Source organism: Vicia villosa, linkage group LG6 (assembly GCF_029867415.1).
Source record: "Vicia villosa cultivar HV-30 ecotype Madison, WI linkage group LG6, Vvil1.0, whole genome shotgun sequence".
NCBI lineage: Eukaryota > Viridiplantae > Streptophyta > Magnoliopsida > Fabales > Fabaceae > Vicia > Vicia villosa.
Window position 1 is genome coordinate 91,838,991 of NC_081185.1, and position 27,446 is coordinate 91,866,436.

The 27,446-nt window shown below is 31.0% G+C and overlaps 4 protein-coding genes across 4 annotated transcripts; 1 reads left to right on the forward strand and 3 right to left on the reverse strand.

The window, feature by feature from the left end:
• Window positions 1-734: 734 nt before the first annotated feature.
• LOC131614133 (cyclin-dependent kinase F-3-like) lies at window positions 735-4,231 on the reverse strand. The gene is made up of 9 exons (XM_058885760.1): window positions 4,089-4,231; window positions 3,885-3,937; window positions 3,000-3,066; window positions 1,733-1,794; window positions 1,532-1,601; window positions 1,390-1,447; window positions 1,202-1,291; window positions 928-957; window positions 735-812 (listed from the first exon to the last, which is right to left on the reverse strand). Exons 1-9 carry the CDS (start codon window positions 4,229-4,231, stop codon window positions 735-737), a joined length of 651 nt encoding a protein of 216 aa, XP_058741743.1.
• Window positions 4,232-4,253: 22 nt separating this feature from the next.
• On the reverse strand, window positions 4,254-6,022 carry LOC131614134 (uncharacterized). The gene is made up of 3 exons (XM_058885761.1): window positions 6,005-6,022; window positions 5,380-5,699; window positions 4,254-4,958 (listed from the first exon to the last, which is right to left on the reverse strand). Exons 1-3 carry the CDS (start codon window positions 6,020-6,022, stop codon window positions 4,715-4,717), a joined length of 582 nt encoding a protein of 193 aa, XP_058741744.1. The 3' UTR covers window positions 4,254-4,714.
• On the forward strand, window positions 6,021-6,970 carry LOC131614135 (probable glutathione S-transferase). The gene is made up of 3 exons (XM_058885762.1): window positions 6,021-6,025; window positions 6,073-6,367; window positions 6,444-6,970. Exons 1-3 carry the CDS (start codon window positions 6,021-6,023, stop codon window positions 6,786-6,788), a joined length of 645 nt encoding a protein of 214 aa, XP_058741745.1. The 3' UTR covers window positions 6,789-6,970.
• Window positions 6,971-10,284: 3,314 nt separating this feature from the next.
• On the reverse strand, window positions 10,285-11,345 carry LOC131609309 (probable glutathione S-transferase). Its single transcript, XM_058880998.1, has 2 exons — window positions 10,923-11,345; window positions 10,285-10,846 (listed from the first exon to the last, which is right to left on the reverse strand). Exons 1-2 carry the CDS (start codon window positions 11,241-11,243, stop codon window positions 10,490-10,492), a joined length of 678 nt encoding a protein of 225 aa, XP_058736981.1. The 5' UTR covers window positions 11,244-11,345; the 3' UTR covers window positions 10,285-10,489.
• Between the last annotated feature and the right edge of the window lie 16,101 nt (window positions 11,346-27,446).

Sequence of the window (27,446 nt, forward strand, 5' to 3'; positions counted from 1 at the left end):
CTACAGACAAAATTTTACCTACAGCTATTGACTGTCACTATAGGTTATCCTAGTATTATAATTAGTAAAACTTATACCTACGACTTTTTAGGTGTCACTAAAACTTATATAAATTTTAATTTTTTTTAAATAAAAATTTTCTTTTTGCTACCACTAAAACTTCAATAAACAAAAATTTTATTATATGAAAATATAATAAATTTATAATTTTACATTGACAAATATTACTAATATTAAAATTGAATGACTGATTATAAATATTTTAAAATATATTAAGAACCATGACAAAGTTAAATCACTAAAATGAAAAAATTATCCCATTTTACATTAAATTCAAATATTTCAACATAGAAAGTTTCATTCAATATACTTAAAATCTTACAAAAGAAATCACATATATTTTTATTTTAATATTCTTGTATCTTCACTTTCATGTAAACATCTGTATAGCAAAGGGAGGTGAAGAGTATCTTGAGATGAACTTCACCGGATTGTGGTCAATAGGTGACACAAAATCAAACCTCTTCGGTTATAACTCGTAAGACCTCGTTAGCTTGTCGATCTTCAGAAAACCGCACTTGAAGAATAGAAATTAGATTTCCAAGCAAATTCTCTAATGTTGCAACTCTATTATCAGCATTGGAGCTAAAACTGGCATGTCAGGGAAGCTTGCCAGGACAACGCACCCGTCCTCTCTTTTCGGGCCCTTTAACCTTTGAATAAGTATCATTCTTTCAGCTTGTAGTATCTTTGATGGCTTGAGAATTATGTGAGCTACCTGCCTCCTCTACCATGTGCTTCTTTAACTCTTCCTACATGCAACACAAGTAACTTTTCATACTCCAGCATACATATTAACATTGAAACTTCCCTAAAATACAATTCAGTCCCTAAAATACAAAACAGTGTACTTCTATAGTAAAATACCAAACTGTGACCATATTCTAAATGAAAGCACTGAAAACAAATAACAATTTTATAGTGCAAGATCAAATTTGACCAACTAGTGATGGAAAACATATTAAACCTTTTTGTGAAATTTTGATACCATAATCACATTTTAGGACATGCTCCATCAAGCAATCAAAACTTCACTGGAATCATTAAAATACTAGCCTCAACAATGAAGCACACAAGAGAAAAGGGAACATTGTGCGAAAAGTAAGCGTTTAGGATTGAATATGATGGCACGACGAATTACAAGTGGGCTGGTTTGACACCTTTCACCTTTCATGACCCACATCACTATTACCATGCTACTATACTCTCCTTTCTGACTTGGCCTACTTGCCTATTCTAACAAAAAATAACAGTGAACCTACATAGCCAAATTCCTTACCTTTGGAATTTCTTACTGCCTATTCTAACAAAAAATAACAGTGAACCTACATAGCCAAATTCCTTACCTTTGGAATTTCTTACTGTCATAGTAATTAGCTCACTCAAGCTGTTAAATAGAAGAAACCCAAAACGAAAAACAAACTTGAAAGCAACATCAAGCAGATAAAAAAAATTTAGTACTAACCATCACAAGGTAAAGAAGGGAATGTCATATTTATATGAATCGGAAGAGTCTCTCCACGAATCAAGTCCACTGACATCTGCAAAAGATCACAACATTTACTAATATACATATACAACTAGCTAGCATCATTGATATTAACATCAAATTAAACACAAAAACGGAAAAATCAAGATGGTAAAAAAGAATGCAAATGCAAACCTCATGAACAGTTTAAGTTCCCATCTCGTGCAGAAACAGCGTAGCCATTATAATTAAACCAATTACCGAAACTGCAACCCAATAACAAAAAAATAAATATAAAATCTAAATAAAAAAAATCACCGAATAGGGGAAAATGGATCAGGGAAGAAAGAAACGAGGATTACCGAGAGCACCAGATTGGGTTTTCTGCAATAAATGTTCTACCCCTACAGAAGGATTTTTTCGCTGTATTCGATTTATGCAAACCTTTTTTGACAATTGTTCAAATAAATATAGGGTTCAACTGTTTTCTTCTCTATTTTCTGGCAAAGGGATCAATTGTTCCATGTAAGATCTTAATGTTCTACCCCTACAGAAGGATTTCTCCGCTGTATGTATGATACTTTCTTTTTAAGTAACATAGTTCATTTATTAGAAAACAGAATGAAGATTTCCAGAAAATAAATCAAGATTGATAAAAAAAATTCAAAGTTAAAAGCTATCTCTTCTCTGCAAATATAGGTAACATAATTAGAAGGTAAGAAACTAAGAATCACCTGATTGATCTTGATGATTATTAAAATTCGAGCAAAATAGCATATTCTGCATTTTCATAATGCAATAAGTCAAACGAGATGTAAAAAGATATAATAGCCTAGAGTTGTTTGCACCTATGATGAAACAAGTTGAATCTGGCGTACCAAGAATGCAGTATATTTTGTATAGTTGATCTATTTCACTGTCAATGGATAAAAGTAATTTTGTAAGATGTCACTAAAAAAAACCAATAGCTTGGTTTTAGGAATCTACAAAATTCATTTTGAAGAAGTCCACAAAAGTCATAGAACATACATTTTTATATGAATTTGATAACACCTTGAGACATATAATGAAGTCATAAAAACAATATTTTCCATTAGTAAATTAGCTATTGAAAACCTGAACCGTATATATTTCATGGTTATGCTCTAACAAAGTGTTTCAACTTACTGAAAGCAAAAACATGTCTCCATAAAATACTCCCCCTCCTGGATCTTGATACTCAAATTTCCACATCATTCTATCTAGACCTATGAACAAGATTGACCTTTCTCTAATAAAAAATCAAAATTTCTTGTATTTTGATGGAAAATGTTAATGGCTTCCCATACATATTCAAGTACAACAGTGTGATAATTAATAGTTTATTATATGAGTAAAAGCTCAAAAAACAAGTAGGTAATGTAAATGAGTTTGTCTTGCCATCATCACTGCAGCATACAACCAAAGAGAAAACATAGGATTCTTAAGATACCTTTCACCAGGAAATATGGGGGTCAAAGTAAAAAGCTCAGCTAATATAGCACCAATAGCCCACATGTCTGTAAAAAACATGTGTTTGTTATTCACCACCACAAGAAGAAAAACCATCTAAGAGTGAAAACATAAATGGCAAACAAGTTCGACAATATAGAAAGTGTACTAAATAAAATTTAAATTCAAAGCAAAAGAAAGTGATGGTTCTACTCTATAAAGCACGGGTACTTCTAAATTGGTGAAGTACCAGCACCGAGTACATGTAATGTATTTGTGGTACTTACTTTTTTCTCATTATTCTTGGATATTACTAAACTTAACACAATTTTTTACGTTCTAAACTTTTATTGTGATGTTTTGTTGAGAATTGAACAATTTAATTCTCTACTGATACATTTTTTATTGACAGAAATTTTTACTTCTATTGATGTACCCGTAACTTTTTTTTAAATATCGTATTTCGTATGGGTACTGCACTCGTACATATGCATCATAGGTTCTGCTGAATCATAAATTAACTTAGATTAATGACACAAATTGACTGAGCATTTGGCCCAGTATAACTGCAGTCTGACTGCCTTAGTTAAATGAGTGCCACAGTTGACATTAACTCAACTTCTTTTGCCTAGAAAATGAAGTTGTAAAAAGGGATTGAGAAGGTAGTTTATGGGTATGCTTTTGGGATAAATCAAATATCCCCTAATAAAGGAGTATATGGGTATGCTTTTGGGAGACTCCAAAAGTGATTCTGCTTGGCAAAACCGGATTGATGCAGAAACTACAAATTGCAACTTCTACCACCAAAATCACTCTTATAGCTCCAAAAAACTAGCACCAGTACACTACTAGTAAAATAATCTAAAAAAACAACATTAATGCCTACCAACAGCAGGAGTATAACATGCGGACTGCAACAAAACTTCAGGAGCTCTGTACCTGAATTCCCAAAAGCAAAATGTGATGAAGTTGATGAAGAAATCTCTTAAAATAACATACACACCCAAACAGTCAATAAAATATCTAATGTTGCATCGAAGTTGAAAAAGATAAACAACTAATAAAGATGACATGAGAGAACATAACTCACCATCGTGTGGAAACATATTGAGTATATGGAGGCATTGATGATACTTCTCTAGCCAGTCCAAAATCAGCAATTTTAAGAACATCATTTGTCACCAGCAAATTTTCTGAATAGAACCTCAATGACGGGTTGCAACAAAGTTTCATCTATTTCACTGAAATCCTTACAAATAAGATCAACACAAAGACTTTGAAATAACAATATTCATAACGATAACTAAGCTAATAAACCAGACATAACAACGACAAAAAACAGAGCCAGCGGGATTTAAACTTTAAACAGTCTTTAATATATTATTATAAAGGGACTATTTTGAGAGAGCTTATTGACATGTTCATAAATTGTTTTTAACTTATTTCCATAAGCTCTCCAAGATAGCATTGAATACTACTTATATCTTATGTGAAAACACAGTTTACTTTAGTCTATCTGTTGTTATAGAAATAATTTCCGCATAAGCACTTGTATGATAAGCACTTAATTAAGTCATTTATCCAAATACGGCATAAGTACAGTGAGATTAATCTCTAATATACTACCATCCCACAATAAATTTTGAAAACTTCAACGCTAATTCAAAAACATGTGCATTCTTTATCTAAACCATTGCAAGATAAGGGAAAACTTGATTAACTATCAGCACTAAACAATGTGTTCCTAATCATGTAATAAGAATAAACATTAATAGTAGCAAGTTTTTTACCAAAGTTACTTTGACCCCAATCCTTATAGAGAGTTATTAAAGGCCTGTAATTCCCAAGATCATGCTTATTAACTGCAAAAGCTAATTCATCAACACGACAAAAACTCAAACGAGGCATTTTCATGAGAGTAACAGCCAAAGGTCCAAAAGGTCCAAGCTCCACAGCATTTCTGCATTTAATCCCATACTCTTTTTCAAGCTTAACCAAATTATGATTGATATCAATACCCACAAAAGTAAAATACAGAAGCCGGAGAAAATTAAGCAGAGATGTAGGAATTGAATCCAAATGACATAGCTGAATAATAAGACATGACTTTTAGAATACTCTCACTGTGGTTTAATCTAATAAAAATTTCTAATCATTTTTCTCATCTTTCACAAATCATCAAACAACAACCACTACAATGTCAATGATGAAGAAAATAAAAACCATCAAAATCGTAAATTGATTTCAGGATACATAAATTAACTACACAAGAAATTGAAAACAATCGTGAATACATATAATTATGGTTTTCAATGATTTCAATTACGATAACACAATTCAACAATTACGATTCGGTGCAATTTGAGAGGGCGAGAGAAAACCTTAGAAAGAAAGAGTCGAGTTGTGTGGCGGCGATTGAACAGAGAGTTGATGGTGGCGGCGGTTGAACAGAGTTTACGGTGGCGGCGATTGAACAGAGAGTTGATGGTGGCGGCGGTTGAACAGAGTTTACGGTGGCGGCGATTGAACAGAGAGTTGATGGTGGCGGCGGTTGAACAGAGTTTACGGTGGCGGCGATTGAACGGTGGCGGCGATTGAACAGAGAGTTGACGGTGAATTCTACGATTTCAGATTTACATCGCTTCACAAGCAAGTTGCAAACTGAAATTGAAATGAAAATGACAATACTACCCTGTTTGTCCTAATTAATATAAAAACATATATTTTATAATTAAAATTAATTTTTAATTTTTTAATTAATAATTAGTAAAGTTGAGTTTTGACAATGAAAAAAATAACTTAAGTTTTACGTTTTTTTAATGAAAATAATAATTTTATAATTTATAAAAAAAATATTATTTATTTATAATATAAAATTATTTAAAAATTTAATAAAGTAAAATATAACCGTAGGTAAAGGTAATATGGGTGTAGGTAAAAGTAATGTATAAAATTATTTAAAAAATTAATAAAATAAGATATATCCGTAGGTAAAAGTAATATGACTGTAGGTAAAAGTAACATGTAGTGACAAAAATTAAGCGTCACTAAATCTGGGTGTCACAATAGCTCAGTTTTCTTGTAGTGGTAGGAAGTCCTTTTGTGATCAGAGTTCAAATTGCTTTGGCATTGAAGGGAATTGACTACAAATTTATTCCAGAAAGCATAGCCAACAAAAGTGAACTTCTCTTCAAATACAATCCAGTTTATAAAAAGATTCCGGTTTTTGTTCACAATGAGAAACCTATATCAGAATCCCTTGTGATTCTCGAGTACATTGATGAGACATGGAAACAAAATCCAATCTTTCCTTCTGATCCTTACCAAAGAGCTATGGCGCGTTTTTGGTCCAAGTTCATCGATGATAAGGTAAGAAACTCTAGTCCATACATCAATACTCTTCATGATATTTTCAAATATATGTAACTTCGATTTTTGAAATCAGTGTGTGGCTGCGGCTTTGAAATCTGTTTTTATGGTTGATGAGAAAGAACGCAAGAAGGCTAGTGAAGAATTGTCGAACGGTTTACAGTTTCTTGAGAATGAGTTGAAGGACAAGTTCTTTGGAGGAGAAGAGATTGGCATTGTGGATATTGCTGCTCTCTTCATCCCTTTACTGCAAGAAGTGGCAGAGTTTCAGTTATTTACCAAGGGGAAATTTCCAAAGCTACACAAATGGAGTAGAGAATTTTCCAATCATCCAGTTGTCAAAGACACTATGCCTTCAAAAGAACAACAATTTGCATATTTCAAAGTTGTCACTGAAATATTTGCTGCTCTATCAAAATAGATTGATAACTTGTGAGGCAAGGAAATTTGTGTAAGTGTTGGAAGTTATTGTTGTTTGAGATATGCACTTTCTTATCAAAATTAAGATTTCAAATAGAATATCTATAACTCCTCATGTATCATAGCTCATAAATAATGATCCTGTAATATTGTTTTCACGTTATATGACGAATGAAATAATAGTGTTTAATTCAAAACTATAACAGAAAAAAAAAATTGGTTTTAGACTGAGTTCAAACTTTATCTTAGTTTTCCTCAACCTTGCTATTAACTCAGTTAGAAAATATTGCTTTAGCAAACTCAAAGTGTACGATGAAGTTCGTTTAAAGATAAGATTTCAAAATTCAATTCAAACAAATACTAAAGTATACAGTTCGTACGCAGAGACGCACCTTTCCCCCGGCCACTCTCAATCACCTTCGATAGTATGGTCACCCACTCCTTCTCATAATGGTTAGTTATCACGAATCCATTTCAATTATTTGGGTCATGAGAGAGTTCATATCAAGGGGAAAGGTAAAACGCCAAGGTTTTATGTCAAGCAATGTTGGCCACTTCACAGTGATTGTGAAAGTAAAGATAAAACACCAAGGTTTTATGTCAAGCAATGTTGGCCACTTCACAGTGATTGCGAAAGGGTTGGGGTCATCCGAAGTTGCCCCTTATAATGGACATGCAATGAAAGTTTTGGAGGCTAAGTACGCGTACAAACGACCTCCCTCTCCATGCCGACCTTCTTGTTCTTCAAAGCTCCTCTAGTAGATGAAGTTAATATTAATTTCAAGGACATTAAATCATTTCTTAAAAGGACGTCATATAGTAAAGATGGATTGTGACACAACATATATAGACGCAATGTATGGAGAACGTTCTGCAGTGACAATAAATCTTTTATGTGCAATCACTCAAGTTGTTAAATTATGGTGGGAGGAAGATTCTCAATGTGGTTGGAAGAGTTTGTTTCTTATACACCATTGACGATGCTATTATGGTGGGATACGGCCAATTTTGTGTGTTCTATTTGGAGGCGGTTGATATCTAAAGTTGCTACGAAAGGAGTTAGTAAAGATGCATGGAGCACGATATCTCAATGGCTTTCAGTTTAAAGTTCAAGTAACGGTTTGTGCTGAGGCCATTTTGTACAGTGCCAACAGGGTGTTAAGCAAGAAACGTGAAGATGATTCTTTGGCTATGCTCGCAATATATTTCTTAAATGCTCTCAACATGGTAGACCGATGAGTCTTTCTACGCGAGGTGAGGGTGAGATGTCCATCTATTTATTTGTGTATTGAGTTTCTTGATGGTCAGGAAGCAATGTTGTACCTTGCGATAGACATAATATGTCAACCATAGGAATGAACCAAGGTGAACTGTTAGGGCTTCCCCTTTTTACTCATGTGTTACATCCACTTATTCATAAAATTTAAGAAAATTGTAAGTTTTTTCTCCATGCCTGATATCTTGATGACATGACCATTGATGACAAGTTTTCATATTATAGTTTTGTTAGCATTTTTAGAATCGTTTTAGTATTATTTTGTGTGTAATTGCATTGTTTGAAGATGTTTTTACCAATACTTGATGAATTCATGTTCGACGATTGTCAATATCAAACACAATGTTTTAACAATGTGTATGACAAGATTAGCACGACATCAGTAAAATAAAAATGATATGTAAAATAACACAAGGAATTGATAACCCATATCTGTGCAAAGTCATAAACATCTGGAGATCATTAATCCAATAAAGAAAATTCACTTTTTATAGTCAAGAGTATAAATTAGTCAGATTTGAACTCTTCTAGTTAAATGCCTATTAATATTACTCGTGAATTTCTATTCAAGACTCTCCCTAAATATGAGACCCCTCTCACTTTCTCTCAAACACTCTCCCAAGTGTTTGGGCAATTACATTAGAATATGATTTAGGAAATGACTTCCACCTCAAAATACTCTATTCCTTAACATAGAAATAAGACTTACGAGTAGAGTATGACAACACAAAACAAAAACAAAAGACTCAAACAACTAAACACACCTTGCTTGATTCTCAAGGTCTGAATATTTACAATGGAGAGCTCCTCATAAATAGCATGAGATTCTACTTCAAAGTCCAATAGGGTTTTCTTCTTTTAAGGGAGCCAAACCAATCCCACAAGCGCAAGAAACAATTTTTCATTAAGTTGGTTTTCAATAATTGATTGGTTAAATCTTCATCATATCAGATTTGATCTATTTTGATCTTGGTGAATGATCTTTTGACAAAACTTCCATATTTTGATTTTGGTGAATGGTCTTTTGGAAAATCTTCATCATATCATATTTCAAAATTTTATTCAGGATCGAGATTCACTCGGCACACAATAACTTATGGGCAAGAAAGAATGACTCACATTCTAGAGAACATTATGGTCCACATGTTTGTTCCTAGTTTGACCTCATAAAGACATGATGTGTTACACAATGTCGTAGCATTTGTCTCCACTTATTGTCTATAAAATGACGCCAATTAGATCTAACAACAATCCCTCCCACTATATCACCCTAAAACTCCACGATAATTATTAAATTAAAATCATGCAAATAATACATATTATAAACAATAAGGATGTCACAAAACTCTTTCAAACAACATCCTTCTCAAAAACTTTTTTGTTTTCAAAATAAACAACCGAAAAACTCAAAACATGATTAATTGAATATCTCAAGTTAAATTCAAACTCAATTATAAGGGAATTAGTCCCACAAATCTCAGAAAACAATACAAAAATTCAAACGATCTCGTCCCAATATTACATATCATTTGTTTAAATTCGGATCATTTTGTATTATTACTTGTTAGGGTTTTAGGGTGTTACAACTATTATAATACTTTTAGCCGGTTGAGATGGTAAATAGTTCTTTCTAGGGATCTTATCATTCTCTTTGAAAGTTTCATTTCTATAGGTGGTAGAGCAAAGTGTTGGGAAGATTTTGTTATAATTTGACGTGCTATCATTTGAAGGTCCCATAAAGAGGTTGTGTTTTCTTGTACTTCAACAAACGTGAATAAAGTGAAAGAAAGAAGTATTGTTTTAGCTTGGAAATGATTTTTAGATTGGCTAGTGGAAAATTTTGCACATTTTCATAATGACTTCAAAATCCTATCCTTTAGAATAAATAACAAATCGATATTTTAGCCAAATTAAAAGTGTGTGTTACTTCTTTCATCCTTGTTGTTGGTGGTGCAGCTGACTTGATATATAACTTGTTCCTTCATTGAGGTGCAGTTCTCTTAGCGCGGTTTTTCTGGAGTTCTCTTAGCTTGACATAATAGTTCTTTCCTCTTGTATTTTATTTCTTTGGTTCGGTTAGTTTACCTTTTAGTACATCTTGTGCCACTTGCCTTATCATTTGGATATTTTTTTTCATTATTATAATTTTGCCTTTAAAAAAACATTAAAACTGAATCAATGTAAGGCTGTAGTTACTTCATGTTTCTTGGCCATAGGAATATACGGTAGAAAGATGTCTTTTTCTTTAAATCCAAATATGAAAAAATCTCCACAATATCCTTAGATTTCAGAGAGAAATCTCACCTCACATTACAAACCATTATTTTGAAATGAAATCCAAAAAACAAAAACTCAATGACAGATTATAATAATGACTCATGCACATGAAATTCTGAATTTCATTACTCTATAATTTCTAGCATGATCTATTTTGAAGCATTAAAAAGGCTCTCATAGCGACCTTTGAATAAAGCAAAAAGAGGATCTCTAGGAGGCAGACTTTTCTTCACAACCGGATGGTTGAGAAATTCTTGACTCCATTTGTAAAGCTTTGGAAACTTTTCAGCAGTAAACAACTGCAACCCTGATACATCTTGAATCAAAGGGATCCAAAAAGCTATGAACACAGCAGCAATATCCACAAAACCAATCTCTTCTCCTCCAAAGAACTTGTCCTTCAACTCATTCTCAAGAATCTTAAGAGCCTCAGATGATTCTGCAATATTCTTCTCACGCTCTTCCTCATCAGCTGTGAAAGCTGATTTGAATGAAGGGCCCATAATCTGAACAATTGATAAATTATTAGTACTATATCAACTATTTCAAATTAAAAAATATCAAAGAGGAACGTTAAGTTACCTTGTCATCTATGAACTTGGACCAGAAACGAGCCAACGATCTTTTGTAAGGATCAGAAGGCAAGATTGGATTTTGTTTCCATGTTTCATCAATGTATTCAAGAATCACAAGAGATTCTGATATGGGCTTGTCATTGTGAACAAAAACTGGAACCTTCTTATAAACTGGGTTATATTTGAGAAGAAGTTCACTTTTGTTAGCCAATTTTTCTACAACAAATTCATATTCAATTCCCTTCAGATTTAGAGCAAGAGTTACTCTGCACACAAATGGGCTTCCAAGAGCTCCCAAAAGTTTCACATCTTCCTGATTTGTAGCCATTGCAGCACTTCAATTTTTTTTCTATGAATTTAGTAACTATCAAGTGAGTTTGTTTTTGTGTTTGTGTCCTAAGATTTTGGGTTTTTTTTATAGAATTTGGAAGAGTAGTTTAGTAATTTTGAATTTACGCGTTGTCTTATGTTGACTAGTTGTCTAAAAGGGAAAGAAAATGTGGCATTATTGACATATTGATAATAAAAAATGGAAAAGAATTAATGACTTTTCTATCAGACAGTTGACAATAAGTGATGTCATGGGTTACACCACCTATTTATTTATACAAAAATAATTGAAGCAATCATGGTTATAAATTTAGAAACTTAGGTGGGAACTGTCGAGACAAATTGCTACTCAGGCAATTGGAAGATTGCTAGACACACACTTGATAATCCAAAAATAGTAAAAATGAATGAAGAGGAAATTGAAGGAGACGTTGAAAATGAATGTGAAGTTGATGTTGGTGAATATAGCAAGGAAATAGTCTATATAATGGGGTCTTGTTCCAAGTGCTTCATTATGAAATAGGTCGGCATGGGGAAGCAATATTAAAGAGGTTCAAAATCTATTGGAGAAATGATGGGTATGGGAAAGTGATAATTTTAGCATTTGTTTTAGTTTCCATAAGGTGAAAGTTGATGAGGTAAAGGTAAAGGGCATAACAGGGATAACACGGATGTTAAAGTTGAAATCTTGCATGTTCACATGTGCTCTTGATCTTCTGTCCTTTTATTTGTTATACTAGTAGGAAACCGATGCAATCGTGCTATTGCATGGGTCTGATCGATACTTCATATTACATGTATCCAAATATCAGTTGTAAAGTTCTTTTATATAAATCAACCATATATATTTAACCAAAATGCAAACAAATTTAGTCAATGTTAATCCCAAAAACATAATAGTTAACAATGAAAGAGCTAATAATACATCAATTTTTTTAGCTTTTTAAGTATAAACAATAAATATATGGATTCATATTACACGTATCAATGACTAAATTATTAAATATGACATCATATTTTCAGTTAGATAGCATTAATATATTTATAACTTATAATCATTTATCAAAATTTAATTCATGTATTTGAAATATCAAACATAATATAACTTATGTTGCAGTTGATAAATATTCATGTCATATCAATCAATAACTGATATCTCATAGATATATTCACATCTACCCGTCAATTAATTTTATAACTTCAAATATATAAAACAGTAACAAAAGAAGTAGTTAAAAGATAGACATTAAAATGATCCGTCAATTATCTCATAGATACGTTCACAACTACCCGTCAAATGACTTAATTCTAAAAATTTATTAAACCTATTTGAGATATTAGCCCATTTTCCCAAACTTAAAATGTATAACAACTCCCGTCAAATGCTTAAGAGTTTCTACATTTAATGTATATTATTATAATATAAAAAAATATAATTTTAATTAAGAAATTAAATATAGTTAGAGAATAAAATTTATTAAACCTATTTGAGATATTAGCTCATTTTTTTCAAACCTAAAATGTATGCAATCTCCCGTCAAATATTAAAAGTTTCTACGTTTAATGTATACTTAAAATATTTAAAAATTAAACAAATAATAAAAATATGAATATATTAATAGTGTAATTAGATCTTGAATATGTACAATTAACAAAAAAATAGAAATTTAAAACCTATGTATGGTAAATAATATATATTCTCATATATTTAAAATAATCACATTAGTCTCTATTGGGTAGTGTAATAAATATAAAATCTCAAATTTAAAATGCTTTGTAAATTATTCCCGTTTATAAAAACAATCGTAGTTTATTCAATTTATAAAATTGACTATATTAATAATTTTTTATCTTTTATCATTATTTTTTATGATTACCATTTATCATTTAATTTTCATGACTATCCATTAACATATTTTTAACATGATTACAATTATGAAGTTAATTTGAAAAAATTCTGAGAAGTTTTAGTTATTTCATAAGTTTATAAAAATTACAAAATCTCAATTGATTTTATTTTGTTTTATTAACCTTTCTATAAAAGGCTAAATAATTTCAAAATAAATTTTATCTCAAATAAATATCTAAATAATTACAAAATAATTTTTATTCTTATATTTTTATAATGAAAAACTAAATATTTATCTTTGGAATAAAAAAAATTATAAGTTGTAGTAAAAAGTTATAAATTTTATCTCTATTGTCTAGATTCACATTACACGTATCAATGACTAAATTGTTAAGTATGACACCATGTTTTCAGTTGATAACATTAATATAGTTATAACTTATAAGAATTTATCAAATTTTAAAAGTGTTTGGAATATCAAACATAATATTACTTATTTTGCAATTCATAAATATTTACGTAGTTTCAATTATATACTAATAATATATAACATCTTTTAAGCATTGATTCGTATTTATAATAAATCATACAATTATTTTTATAAAAAAGCATCATTATAGAAAGGTTGAATAAAATTTAATTAAAATTTTAAAATGAAAAAAAAATCAAATGGTTTAAGTTTGGCTATAATTTTAAACATGCTAAATAATATACATTAAATTGTGTTTTTATAATGTTTATTTTAGTTTTGATTAAAATAATTTTAAGATAGATTTAAGTTTAATCAATATTTTAGATAATTTTATTTAAAGAATGAATTAAGGTAATAATTTTGTATAAAATATATCACAAACTATTATTATTATTTTTCAGTCAATTTAAAATAGTATAATCCTATTTAATATGTCTCAATCAAATATTTAGTTATACCACCAAAATTATATATATATATATATATATATATATATATATATATATATATATATATATATATATATATATATATATATATATATATATATATATATATATATATATATATATATATATATATATATATATATAGAGGAGGGATCAAATTACACCCGAAGAGTTACACCACGAGTTACACTCGTTCAATAACTACATCTCGAAATAATATTTTTTAAATTCAACCGTTGGATTGAAACATAATATCATATAGATCATTCCTATAAAGTTTGAGCTTAATCTATAATGATTTACTATGTCATTGAATAACATCAAAATTAACGTTATATGAAAGCTCATTTTGACGTTAATCTTTGGATATCTTGATGATATAGTAAATCATTATAGATTAAGCTCAAACTTTATAGGTATGATCTATATGATATTATGTTTCAATCCAACGGTTGAATTTAAAAAATATTATTTCGAGATGTAGTTATTGAACGAGTGTAATTCGTGGTGTAACTCTTCGGGTGTAATTTGATCCCTCCTCATATATATATATATATATATATATATATATATATATATATATATATATATATATATATATATATATATATATATATATATATATATAGTAATGAATACAATGATTTATTGTGTTCATTAATTTATTGTATATATGCTATTGAAAGTTTATTATACAATTTTGATTGGTCATGAATAAAATGCGCATACTTTAATACAATAAAAATATGGAACAGTTAAGAAAGCTTTTATAAACAATATCCCTAAAATTCATTTTAGTAATCATAATTAGTCTGTTTTATAATTATAGGATATAATTATAAAATAAATTTATGTTATAAAGTGATTTTTTTTGAAATCTATACATACTTTTTTAATTATTATTTGCCACTTTTTGAATTCATCATTTGTTTTTAAATTTATAAATGCATTGAAAATTGAAAGTGGTTTTTTTGGGATATAATCAAATAGTTATTCATATTTCTTCATAATATTAATAATTATGGAATAAATTATCTATATTAAAATCCTATGCCAACCCACTACACTTATTTAAATTTCCAATCTATTCTTATCAATTTGAAAGGTATTTTAATATTTATTATATAAATTAACAATTACATAAACTATTCAATTGATTTTAATCAATTATATTAAATGTTTATTTTTAATTGAAGTGTATAAATGATATCTTTTTTACACACAAGGAAAGATAAAAAAAATCATAATTAACTAAATCGTGATTTTTTAAATAATGATTTTCTTTTGTTAAATAGTAATTAGGAGTTAAAAGAGAATAATTCAAAAGATGTGTGATGTTTAGAGACACACATAATCTATTTAAATAAATAATAATCATAATGAACATTGAAAGAAAACATTGATATTAAAGTCATTGAACAATTAAAAGGCATAAAATGATTCAGTCTTTTGAAAAAGTAAAATTAAAAGGCATAAAGTGACTTAATTACGTGTTTATTAAACTTGAAGCAGATTGAAAAGTTATAAAATGTTTTAATTTCCATTTAGTAATAATAAATCTAAATCAATAAAAAAATTAATAAAGTGATGAAACGTTTTAGTTCCTGTCAGCAACTTCTACTGCATCTAGGGGTGGGAATAGGCTGGGCCGTGCTAGGCTTTGCCAAGCCTGAGCCTGGCCTACTAAAAAATTCAAAGCCTAAGCCTGGCTTGTAGCCTATAGTAGGCTTATTTTTTTGGCCTGAGCCTGACCTTTTAGAAAGCCTGGTTGGCTAGCTAGCCTACTTAAAAGTCTATTTCATTTGAACATTTGTAAATAAGTCATTCAACTCAACTTTATATAGACTAACAAATTAAAAGATCAGTGAGATTAAATGTTTGTTTGCATTGACTTATTTGAGTTTACCTAGTAGTATAAATTTTGTGATACTATTTGTTTGAAAAAACTTATGGAAGTAACTTATGACATTGTTCATAAGATTTTTTCCATCTTATTTTCAAGATAACTAATATTTATTTTTATATTTTAATTCAAAATACAAAATACAATATAATATTAATAAAATTATTCAAATTTATTTAAATAGGCCGGCCTCATAGGCTTAAAAGGCTTTTTATATGGTCTGTGGCCTAGCCTTTTTAGCTAAATAGGCTTATAAAAAAGCCTAGGCCTTTTCTATTTATGTAAAAAGTCTGGCCTGGCCTTGGCCTATGTAGGCTGGGCCGTAGGCCCCTGTTAGTCGGCCTGGCCTATTCCCACCCCTAACTGCATCCCTTAGAGACCTCTTAGACGGAGTTAGTCCATAATTTTCCATCGAGACGTATTCTATAGATGCAGAGATTGGTTCCTCCTTCCATAGAGATGAAAAAAGTGGATCAGAAAAACAATTTTACTTTAAGGGGATCATTGACACCAGACTATACAAAACAAACTCTTTTGCAGCATTCAATACAATATTAGATGTGTATATACACACAGTGAAAACAGTTATATTACATTTCCAACCTCTATTAAACCTTTTTCATTTCATGAATATCTAACAAACACAAAATCAGTGAAGATCTGCTATAAACTCCTTCCATAATCTCTTGAAATCCAATTCCAGCTTTGCAAGAGTAAAGTCACCTGCAGGATCTTCAAAAGCTATGTTCATCTTAATCTTTCTTTCTACCAATCAAACTGCAAAACCGAAAATGAATAACTGAGATTTTTCATGTTACAATAAAGATAAGATATAAGCATAAAAAGCAGAAAATAATCCAATACAATAGACCTTGTTGAGAATAATAGCATTATAACCTATATCTGTATACTTTAGATAACACAAAACTGCACATACAAATTATAAAATGAGAAAATTCTACTAAACTTTGAAACTTATATATAAAATTAATAAACAAAGGCAGAGAGACAAACCAATCTTTGGAATAGCCTCTGCAACAGCAAACATGAGAATTAGTTAAGAGTCAATAAATCGATTCAATTCAATTAGATAGAACATAAAACCCGAGAAACATCATATTACATTACACTGCATATATTTCTGTCAACATCAATACACTCTAACTAAAGTAAAAATTAGTTTACACAACATAGGGACCTAACAAAAGTTGATCCCATTTTAGATCTATTGTAACCTTGCGTTTGTAGTAACAATGAAGAAGTATCCTAATTCTATACACGCTTCAATTCATCTTCTTCGATTCCTATTAAACAAAAAATCCAATTTGATTATAACCTAACCCTAAAAACCAAAATTGAATCCACAAAAGTAGATGAAAATAGAGGAAGAGAGGAAGAGTAGAAGATCAAAGTTTTGTGAAATCGATATTGTAGAAAACTTAATATACCTTGGCGTTAGCATCAGCAGAAAACCTTTCGGCAATAACCACATCAGTTGGAAACAAAAGGGAAACTCCTTTATCCTTCACAAAAAGTAGATTTAGAAAATAGCCCTTAATAAATCATAAATCAGAAAACCTAACATCGAGTTCAATCTACTGAAACTCAAAATCAACCAACACTAAGAATTCAACCCTAAAATTATATCAACATAAATTAGAAAATCTAATAAAAATGTTAGATTCAATCATAATTTCCCTTTAGGGATATTACAGAACCGATGGAAGAAAGAGTATAAATCGCAAACTTTCCTTTAGGGTTTACGGTGGAATAGAAACGATATTGAGGAGGCGAGCGATAGGTGAAATTTCTTGTTTAATCTTGTTAGCACTTTGCGACGGCGGTGGAGAATTTCTTCCCGTGCTCTACAGAACCGGAGGGACTCTGCGACAACAGTGGAGAAATTGGTAGGTTGAACATAAAAGATGTAAATTTGGTACATAGAAGGCAAGATGGATAAGGTTGACCAGAGTTTGATTGCTAAAACAATCACACGAAAAAATAATGTTAGATTTAGATTCAAGAATTTCAAACAATTAAGCATCATATAATCAAATCAAGTAAAGATGAGAGAAAGGGAAATCAGAAAAAAAGGGAAATCAAAGATAGAAGGAAGAAGATTAGACGGAGAGAGTGATAAGAAAGGGTTGGGAAGATGTTGTATGCACAGAAAGGAATTAGATACATGGGTTTTGGTTTTGAAATGCAGAGAAAAGAATAGTTTATGGTTTGAAGAATAAACTCTGGTATATTTATGGTTGGTTTGAAATAACCCCAATTGAAATAGTGGGCTTATCGGAAGTTGTGTTATAATTTATCATTTATTAGGATTTTTCAATGTTAATTTGGTCCAATATAAAAATAATAAAAATAAATATAAAATAAAATATTGTTGAGTTATAAATGCCTGTAATAAATGCCACGTGAATAATACACCTATAATATAATCTATTAATAATATAATAATATATAATAACAATTAAAAATAGGAAAAACCAAACAAATAAAAATGAAGTCTACCAATCAATGTGTGACACATCCAACAGCATTTAATTTCAAATGAATATGGTGGTTTTATTTATCAAAAAGACGAATTTAGCCATGGAATTTGAATGGTTTTAGTTATTTAATCAGAGGGCTTAAAGTGTAATTATCAGGTACTTTACTTTTTATATATTATAATAGATTTTCTTGGAGGATTTTTCAATTACTTTTTTATTAATGATTTCATATCTCATTGTTGTTAGAGTTGCTTCTCTTATTTTTGTTAAATCTTTTTCAAATTCTTCATTACAAAAGTTAAAACGAGTGTGTTAGAAGCTTTTTGACCAGAATATCATATGATAGGAACATTCCTTTTCTCTTGCTTCCCAATGTATTGGATTTTTTCATTTTTTTTCATTTTTTTAAATTTTATTTGCAATCATCCGTACCGTCTCAACATCAAACATAATTAGGAGACCAAAATTACTTTTTTTCTTGGGAAGAGTACGGGATTGACTACATAATGGATCAGATGAAAGTTGGGGTGAATGGATCCAACAGTGAAAGGACTGAGTATCAGGGATATTGAGTCTTTTTAGAAGCAGGGACGTACTAGTCTTGAAGTTGAAGTTGTCACCTAGTTCTTCTGGCTTGAAGATGGGTCTACGAGGTTAGTAAATCATTTTAGATCAAAGATGTTGAGACCATCCTCTATGAAAGACATGCTTTGATTACCATCATTGATATACATATATAAACGAGCATCCTCGGATCATAAGCTTCACATCAAAACTATTGTATACTCAAGGTTATACTTTTTACTTTGCACAATTTCATTTAATATATGCTAAGGCGTCATAAAAGCTGCAAAGCATTCCTGCAAAATATATCAAGGTTTCACCTTTGGTAAAGAGGTCGAGGTTGAACACATTGACTTATGCATATAAGAGAACATTTTTTACATACTAAAATAATTTTCAAAAATAGGGACTTGGTTTTAAAAGTCCTTAGATGCTTAAACCGTAGTTTGCGACCTAAAGTCACTGCAATTCATGAATCTAAGAACTTGTAATCCGTGGACTTCGCTACTTTATTTGATAAATTGCATTAACATGAGATGGAGTTGAAGAGACATGCTGATGAAGAATAAGGTGATAATAATGATAGGAAAAGTCTTGCAATAAAAGACATAAACACTAAAGATGTGAAATTATAAGATGAAGATAACAAAAGGGAAACTAATGAAGAGAGGGAACTCCTTGTTTCACAAACTCCTAAGGAACGAGAAACCATCTTCAATGCTTTAGAATAAAGGTGAAGAAATATCATCATTTATTCCTATATGCCATCAATGCAGAAAGAAAGAGCACATAAGGCCAAACTTCCCTAAAAAAATTGCTAGAGAAGAAACCAGAATCATAATAGATTCAAGAAACCCCATATATAAGTAAATAGATCCTACGTATCATGACATAACGATGATTTGGAATCCTCAAATAAAGAAAAATCCAATATATGTGTCATCGGAGATAATGAAGTAACTCACCACTTCTCTTATCATGACTTGTTTCATATATACAAAAAGTTACATAAAGAAACAAGCAATTTGAAAGAAATGGTCTCCAATTTTAAATAAACTTCCTTGGAATTTAAAATAAAAAACCTAATGGAAAAATTGGAAACTCTTAGGGAAAGAAAAAGTCTCTCAACTCAAATCTTTTCCCCTTGTCACAAAATATTGGTTGGATCTAACAAGTGCAATCAATGTGACATTTGAAAGACTCACTAAAGGAAGAGACAAATGGAATTTTCTTCCTACAAATCAAAGAGCATCATTCAATAAGTACAACTCCGGTTATGAACCTGCTACTAATGTTAAGAAGTTTGATAAAATTTTGCATTATCATAGAAACCCTAAATGTAAAACTCTTATAATGCAATGGAAATGTCCATATTGCTCTTTTTTTTGCTTTATCAAGAAAGTTCCTGAAAGTAAAGATAACCATCATCCCTCATATTTTTTTAAAAATCGTCATGAACATAAATTGAGAAACTTTCATACTTCATCTTATATGTGCACCTAAGATCTTGATTTAAAATCCTGTCATAAATCTGTTTATGTTAGTAAAATTAAAGGATCCAAAAAGAGTTGGGTACCAAAGGGCAAAAATTAAAGTTATGATGTAAACGTAGTTGATAATCTACTATCTACCCAATACTAAAAAATTGACCAAACTGACCATTTTACCCTTTTAAAAAAATTTCTTTCCCCTTGCAAAAGGATGTTCCTGTAATTAACAAATTCAAAAATACCACATGCCAAATGTGCGGTTCTCATTGGTCAAGTTTCACAAATATCTGTACTTGCCACCCACTTTTTGCAATGTATCTCTAATCTTCTCTCTTCATTCTCTTTCGCGATTCACTTTCTAATATTCTCTCTTCACAATTCAAATTCTCTTTCCCTATTCTCTCTTCTCTCTCCTCAAACGCTAAATGTCTGTAGAAACCCTTTCTCATTGGTCTGAATAACTCACTTCTTTCTAAATTACTCGGTGCATTATCCCCACCCTTTCTTCAAACACTTCTCTCTTTCTCTTCCCCTTTTCTCCGTTATTCAAACCCTAGCTCCGCCTCCACCCCCTATTCGCGGCCCCTTTTCTCCATCATAAGGCTTTGGAATGTCATGTTAACCTTATGTTTTTTTGTATTGTCGTGCAGATGAGGATAACAAGAAGGTGAAAAAGGTAAACATCATTGATACAGAGTGTTGGGCGTCGGTTTCTAACACTAAGGCAGAGTCAAACAATTTTTATGTCACCGAGTGTCGCTACTGCAGACCATGTTTTCATGCATTTTATCTGTTGTTTTTTCAGATCTGGGATGATTAGAGTTTATATAAAACAAATCTTATTTCATTTATTATGGTTTGTAGTGTTTTTTTTCCAGATCTGGTGTGATATTATAACTACCTATGTGATATTATAACTACAGATGTGTTTTTGTTTCTATTTGGACATGTTATGTTCCTTGAAAATGTTCCTGAGCCAACCTTAAATTGTGCTGAGCTTTTGCTTCAAGGCGTGAGAAAGGTTAGTTTGCTGTTTTATTACTTCAATATTTGAACCATTAAGTTTTTCATCTAATAGAAGTTTATCACATGGTTCCCATTCTTATTAGTTTTAATGTTCAATCTAAATTCTGATCTTAGGGCTGGTTGATCTATAAATGCTTTGGTTACAAATTTGCCTTTCAGTTTATTCCTGATTCCTACTGCTACATGATATTGTGAGCAGCGAGGAGTTCTTTGTAGGGGCTGAGGCAGACTATATACCCTGCAGAGCCAACTTTTTTCCATTTTGTAACCTTTCACCGTACTGTATTATTTTTCCTATTATGTAATTTTGGGTTGTTGCTTTAGTGTATATTATTTTTTTAATTTTCATTTTAAGTAAGCATTTCTCTAATCTCATACTAGATTAACTATTCCTTTATTATTGACGTGGATGCAGTTTTTCTGCATACTAACGATTGATTGTTTGTTCATGATTAAAATGCAACTGTCACTTATTTTTTATTTGTGTGCCCACCCTTTGTCTACAGCTTGCAATTTAACAAACAATGAGATGAAGCAGTCCAAAGGTGATGCGTTCCAAAGCCTGGTATCTACAACCCTTTTTTATTTGTATGCTCTTTGAATTACACTTATTTGTCTTTTTTGGAATGATGAGCATAATTATTTGATATCAGTTCACCAACCTTTACCGAGTTTTGATATCGGTTCACCAAACCCTTCATTACTTACCTATCTGCAAAAATTCTGCCATGGAACCATGTCACTGCACTGACCAACCATGGCATATAACATTGTCCTGCTGGATCAACACCATATGGAACTTCACTTAAAGTGGAAGATTTAGGTGTGGCACATGTTCCAAAGGATGTTTTTGAAATGTATTTGCAGGAAATTAGTCTGCGTTACTTGGCTGAAACCTATAGTTTGCTTACTCGCTCACAATTGTAACAACTTCAGCAATGTTGTGTTCACTGTTATTTAGTGAGAAAGACAAAGTAGTGTTCACTGTTATTTTCATGTAAAGATATGTAAAGATAGTGTACACTAATATGTAATGTTGTGTGTCTAATATCACAATTATTCTCATTAATTATCAAACAAAATTCTTTCCTTATATTGCTCCATTCAAATTTCATTTGAAAAGAAATCAATGTAATGATGTAATGGAATAAAAAGTGAACAAAAGAAAAACAATATTACAGCGACTGTACTTAGGAGTATTCTAATTTTGTTGGTTTTACTAATGAAGTATATAATAGTATATATTTATTAAAGGAATCACACTATTAAACAACCTGCATGTTTCAGACTATAAACTATATCTAGGAGGAATGATTTTTATTTGTCAATAATTAAAAGGATGTTGCTTTGTTGGTTAATTAGTTAAAATGATCATTTATTGTACAATCATACATATTTATTAGTAATGAATACAAAATAGAAATAATAACTACACTATTTAAAGGACCACATTTGTTTGATAGAGATAAAATTATAATTTAAACATTTGATTGCAGTTCATTATTGGTGAACTTGGAATATAATGATAGTTATTGTTTTGTTGGTGATACCAATTGTTTTGTTTTAAAAAGTTATTGCATAATGGTTCTGTCTAAATCAGTGTGATAGCATGTTAGCAGCCTAGCCTGTGCATAATTCTGTCAAGTTAAAAACATGTATTTGGTTGCAACAAACAATGGACAATCATGCATAAAATACTTTACCGGAATATGAACCTTTTTTAAACACAAATTTAACAACAATTTACATTATTAATGTAGTTTAAGTTTGTGTTTAATTATTGTCAAAAAAAAAAGTTTGTGTTTAATTAGTTTTTACAAACCATATGATGCATGAGGAGCACTCTATTTAATCATACATTTTTCATGTGAAATATAATTATTACGTTTAATATTTATAGTAGTGTTTAATAAAATTGACAATAAATATTGCCTGCAGCTGTTACTTGGATGCAATCATTTATATTCAGATTTACTACTCATCAATGTAATTGTAGAATTTTTTTGGTACATATGTAATTGTAGATTTTAAATAATATTTAATAAGTACAATATATTACTACACTTTATACTATACTTTACTCCTCATACTTTTCTCCTCAACTTGATAACATTAGACTTTGATATACGTCGATGGTGATGGGGTGTATTCTTTTCTACTAAATCTTTGACAATAAGTATATCTTAATGTTATTATAAAGTTTGACAAAAAATATTTTTTACGGGTCACTATCACTACAGTACCTTTTTAATTTTAATCAACAAAATATTTCAAAATATTAGTTAGTAGATATGTTGGATTTATCATATCGGTGATATACTACATATTTATTTTTAAATATTTGCATTTATTAGTAATTTTATAATAACAGTTATATATCACTAACAACCAAACCGATCTAAGATATTGAATTTTATTACTGAAATCACTATTTTTACAAGTCACTACCCCCATAATACATTTTTATGTGAATTTTATCATTTAAACTCAATACTTTCACGGGTCGCTATCACTATAATATTTTTTTGTATTGCATTTTCAACTTCTTTTTTTAAAATAGCTACTATATATAGCTTCATTACATCTATATTATTTAATATTCTTCATTTGAGTTTTTAAACTTTTTTTATGCGTTTTTGTAATACATTATCCATCTTAAGATTTAAATTACCCGTGCGGACGCACGGGTCTTCTACTAGTATATATTTAAAAAGTAGATGCTTAAACCATATGACTTATTTTACTCCTACAAAAGAAGAAGGTTATTCATATAGAAACCAAGGTAAAATTACTGGATATGGGACTATTGGTAAGAGCCTTAATCCTACCATTGAGTTGTTTTATTTTTTTTAGTGTTATAACAAAATTTACTTAATATTAAGTTGTTTGACAAAGTTAATTGAGTATCATCTAATTCTTCTATATCCATAGTCTTTAAAAACTTTGAAATAAAATATGTCTTTTTTTCAACATCTATTCGAAAAAACCATGACTATAGAAGAACTCATACATATTACCTTTGTTGAACTAACCCTTGTAGGTAAATGTAGAGGTTATTGATTATGCTGGTATCTTGGAAAAGACATCTCTAGAAGACAAATATCATGATGAGTGTAATACGGTGGGAGAACGGACTTTTTGAAATGTTGCGGATAGCAAGAGTCGCCACCGACTTTTATTTTATCCAATTGGAAAGGCTAAAAGAACAGGAAAGACCTTTTAAAAAGATTTTGAGTTCGGGAGGTAGGTTATAAAAAGGGAAGGTGTAAGTACCCTTTGTATCCATGGTTATCCACGGGTTCTTAATTGCTTAGCTCACTTTGAATTGTTTTTAAAAATGTTTGAAGTGTGGGAAAAAAGTTCGAATAAGGACTTTAGCTTGTAAATAAGCGTAGCCTTTTGAATTGATTTGAAAATGAGGTGTGAAAAGCATTTTGAAAGTTTAAATGTGAGCAAGCAATTGAGAACTACCTACCCTAAGTTTGTCTTTCATGTTTTTTAAGTCTTTCGGGCGAAAGGGTTTATCCATACCATGAGAGGGCAGGAAGTCTTTCATTGGATTTGAAAGGGTCATCGAGAGTATCGTTCGCCATAAGACTGTCCCTACCATAAAGAGGGCAGGTAGTCTAAGGGAAGGATATAATAGTCATTTAGACAACATGTAAAGACTCCTTAGCATTTGAAGGGACGATCATCATTTATCGAGGCAACATCGAGGGACGAGATCATATTTATCGTAGGCAACTCGAAGGGACTATGATCTTTATATCGAGGGACTATGATGATTTTATCGAAGGCAACAGGCTAAGGAGTCCTTACGCTCGAAGGGACTAGACTATTCTGATTGAAAGGCAACTGTGAGAGGAGTTACCCTAAAGGTGGGTGTGTGCAGCAATCACGTGATTGTATTCGATTATATTTATCTTGTATAAATTATTCTAATTCAATTCAGGGGTTGCACTCCCTAATTACTAACCACGCAGTAAATATTGTGCAGAAATTAAAGTGCGGAAAGTAAAACCTACCCTATTATAGTTTTATGGGTGGGGGATTTTACAATAAACACCTGTGGGGGTTTGCAGAAAATAAAGACGGAAATTAAAGAAACTATAAATTAATTATTATATTTAAATAAACTTGAATCATCGTCGAACCTTCGAACAATCCTGAAAATCAAGAATGAAAAGGGAAAACAGGTTAGTGTATGAAAGATCTGTTAGAACAAGATTTGTTCTTATCAATTATCTTAGTTTTGATGATAACAATAATATGAATTTTGCTTAAGATAATATGGTACTCTAATCCAATGCAATTTCCCTTTCAGGAAATATATATAAAGAGTACGCATGATTCAGCGCTCAGAAGTTGTATCTCAAATGGTTCAGCATGCAACATCAGAACATGGTCTGGCAAGACATCAGAAGATGGTCGAAGCAGAATCAGAACATGGGTCTATGGAAGCATCAGAAGAACGTGAGATCAGAAGCACTGAAGATCAGAAGATGGTATCACGCTCAGAAGCACTTCAAGGTCAGAAGATCAGAAGATGCTATGCACCAAACTGTTTAGACTCTGATGATATTCAAACGTCGTATTCACAAACATCAGATCAGAAGGAAGTACAGGTGGCAGACTACGCTGACTGACAAAAGGAACGTTAAAAGCTACTAAAGGCTACGTCAGTAGACACAGCGTGAACAAGGCTCGAGGTAGTTGACAAAAGCGTATAACATTAAGTGCAATGCTGTACGGAACACGCAAAGCATTAAATGCATTCAACGGTCATCTTCTCAACGCCTATAAATATGAAGTTCTGATGAGAAGCAAGGTTAACGATTCTGCACCAAAACAACTTATATCAAACTTGCTGAAACGCTGTTCAAATCCAAACTCAGAATCTTCATCAACTCACTACATTGCTGTTGTAATATTTTAGTGAGATTAAGCTTAAACGTTAAGAGAAATATCACAGTTGTGATTATCGCTTTTAAGAAGCATTTGTAAACTCTTGAATAGATTACATTAAGTTGTAAGGAACTAGAGTGATCAGTGTGATCAGTATACTCTAGGAAGTCTTAGCAGTTGGCTGAGCAGTTTGTAACTAGAGTGATCGTGTTGATCAGAATACTCTAGGGAAGTCTTAGGAGTGAACTAAGCCTAGAGTGATCGTGTTGATCAGTAGACTCTAGAAAAGTCTTAGAGGGTATCTAAGCAGTTGTTCCTGGAGTGATCAGTGTGTGATCAGAAGACTCTGGAAGACTTAGTTGCGGACTAAGTGGAAAACCATTGTAATCCGTGCGATTAGTGGATTAAATCCTCAGTTGAGGTAAATCATCTCTGCGGGGGTGGACTGGAGTAGCTTCGTTAACAGCGAACCAGGATAAAAATAATTGTGCAATTTATTTTTATCGTCCAAGATTTAAAGTCACACTTATTCAATCCCCCCCTTTCTAAGTGTTTTTCTATCCTTCAATTGGCATCAGAGCGCCGGTTCTAAGGTGCAAGCACTTAACCGTGTTTAGAAAAGATTCAGGAAGAGAAAAACGCGTCATTTAAAAGATGGTTGATGAAAGTGGAAAGTCTACATCTACACCTGCATCTACATCTGGCTCTGCTGAGCAATACAACGGAAACAATGGTTATACTAGACCGCCGGTATTTGATGGTGAAAACTTTGAATACTGGAAAGATAAACTGGAAAGTTACTTTCTGGGTCTAGATGGTGATCTATGGGATCTCCTAATGGATGGTTACAAACATCCAGTAAATGCCAGTGGCGTGAAGCTGTCAAGGCAAGAAATGAATGATGATCAAAAGAAGCTTTTCAGGAATCATCATAAATGTAGAACTGTTTTGCTGAATGCTATCTCTCATGCTGAGTATGAGAAGATATCTAACAGGGAAACGGCCTATGACATATATGAGTCCTTGAAAATGACTCATGAAG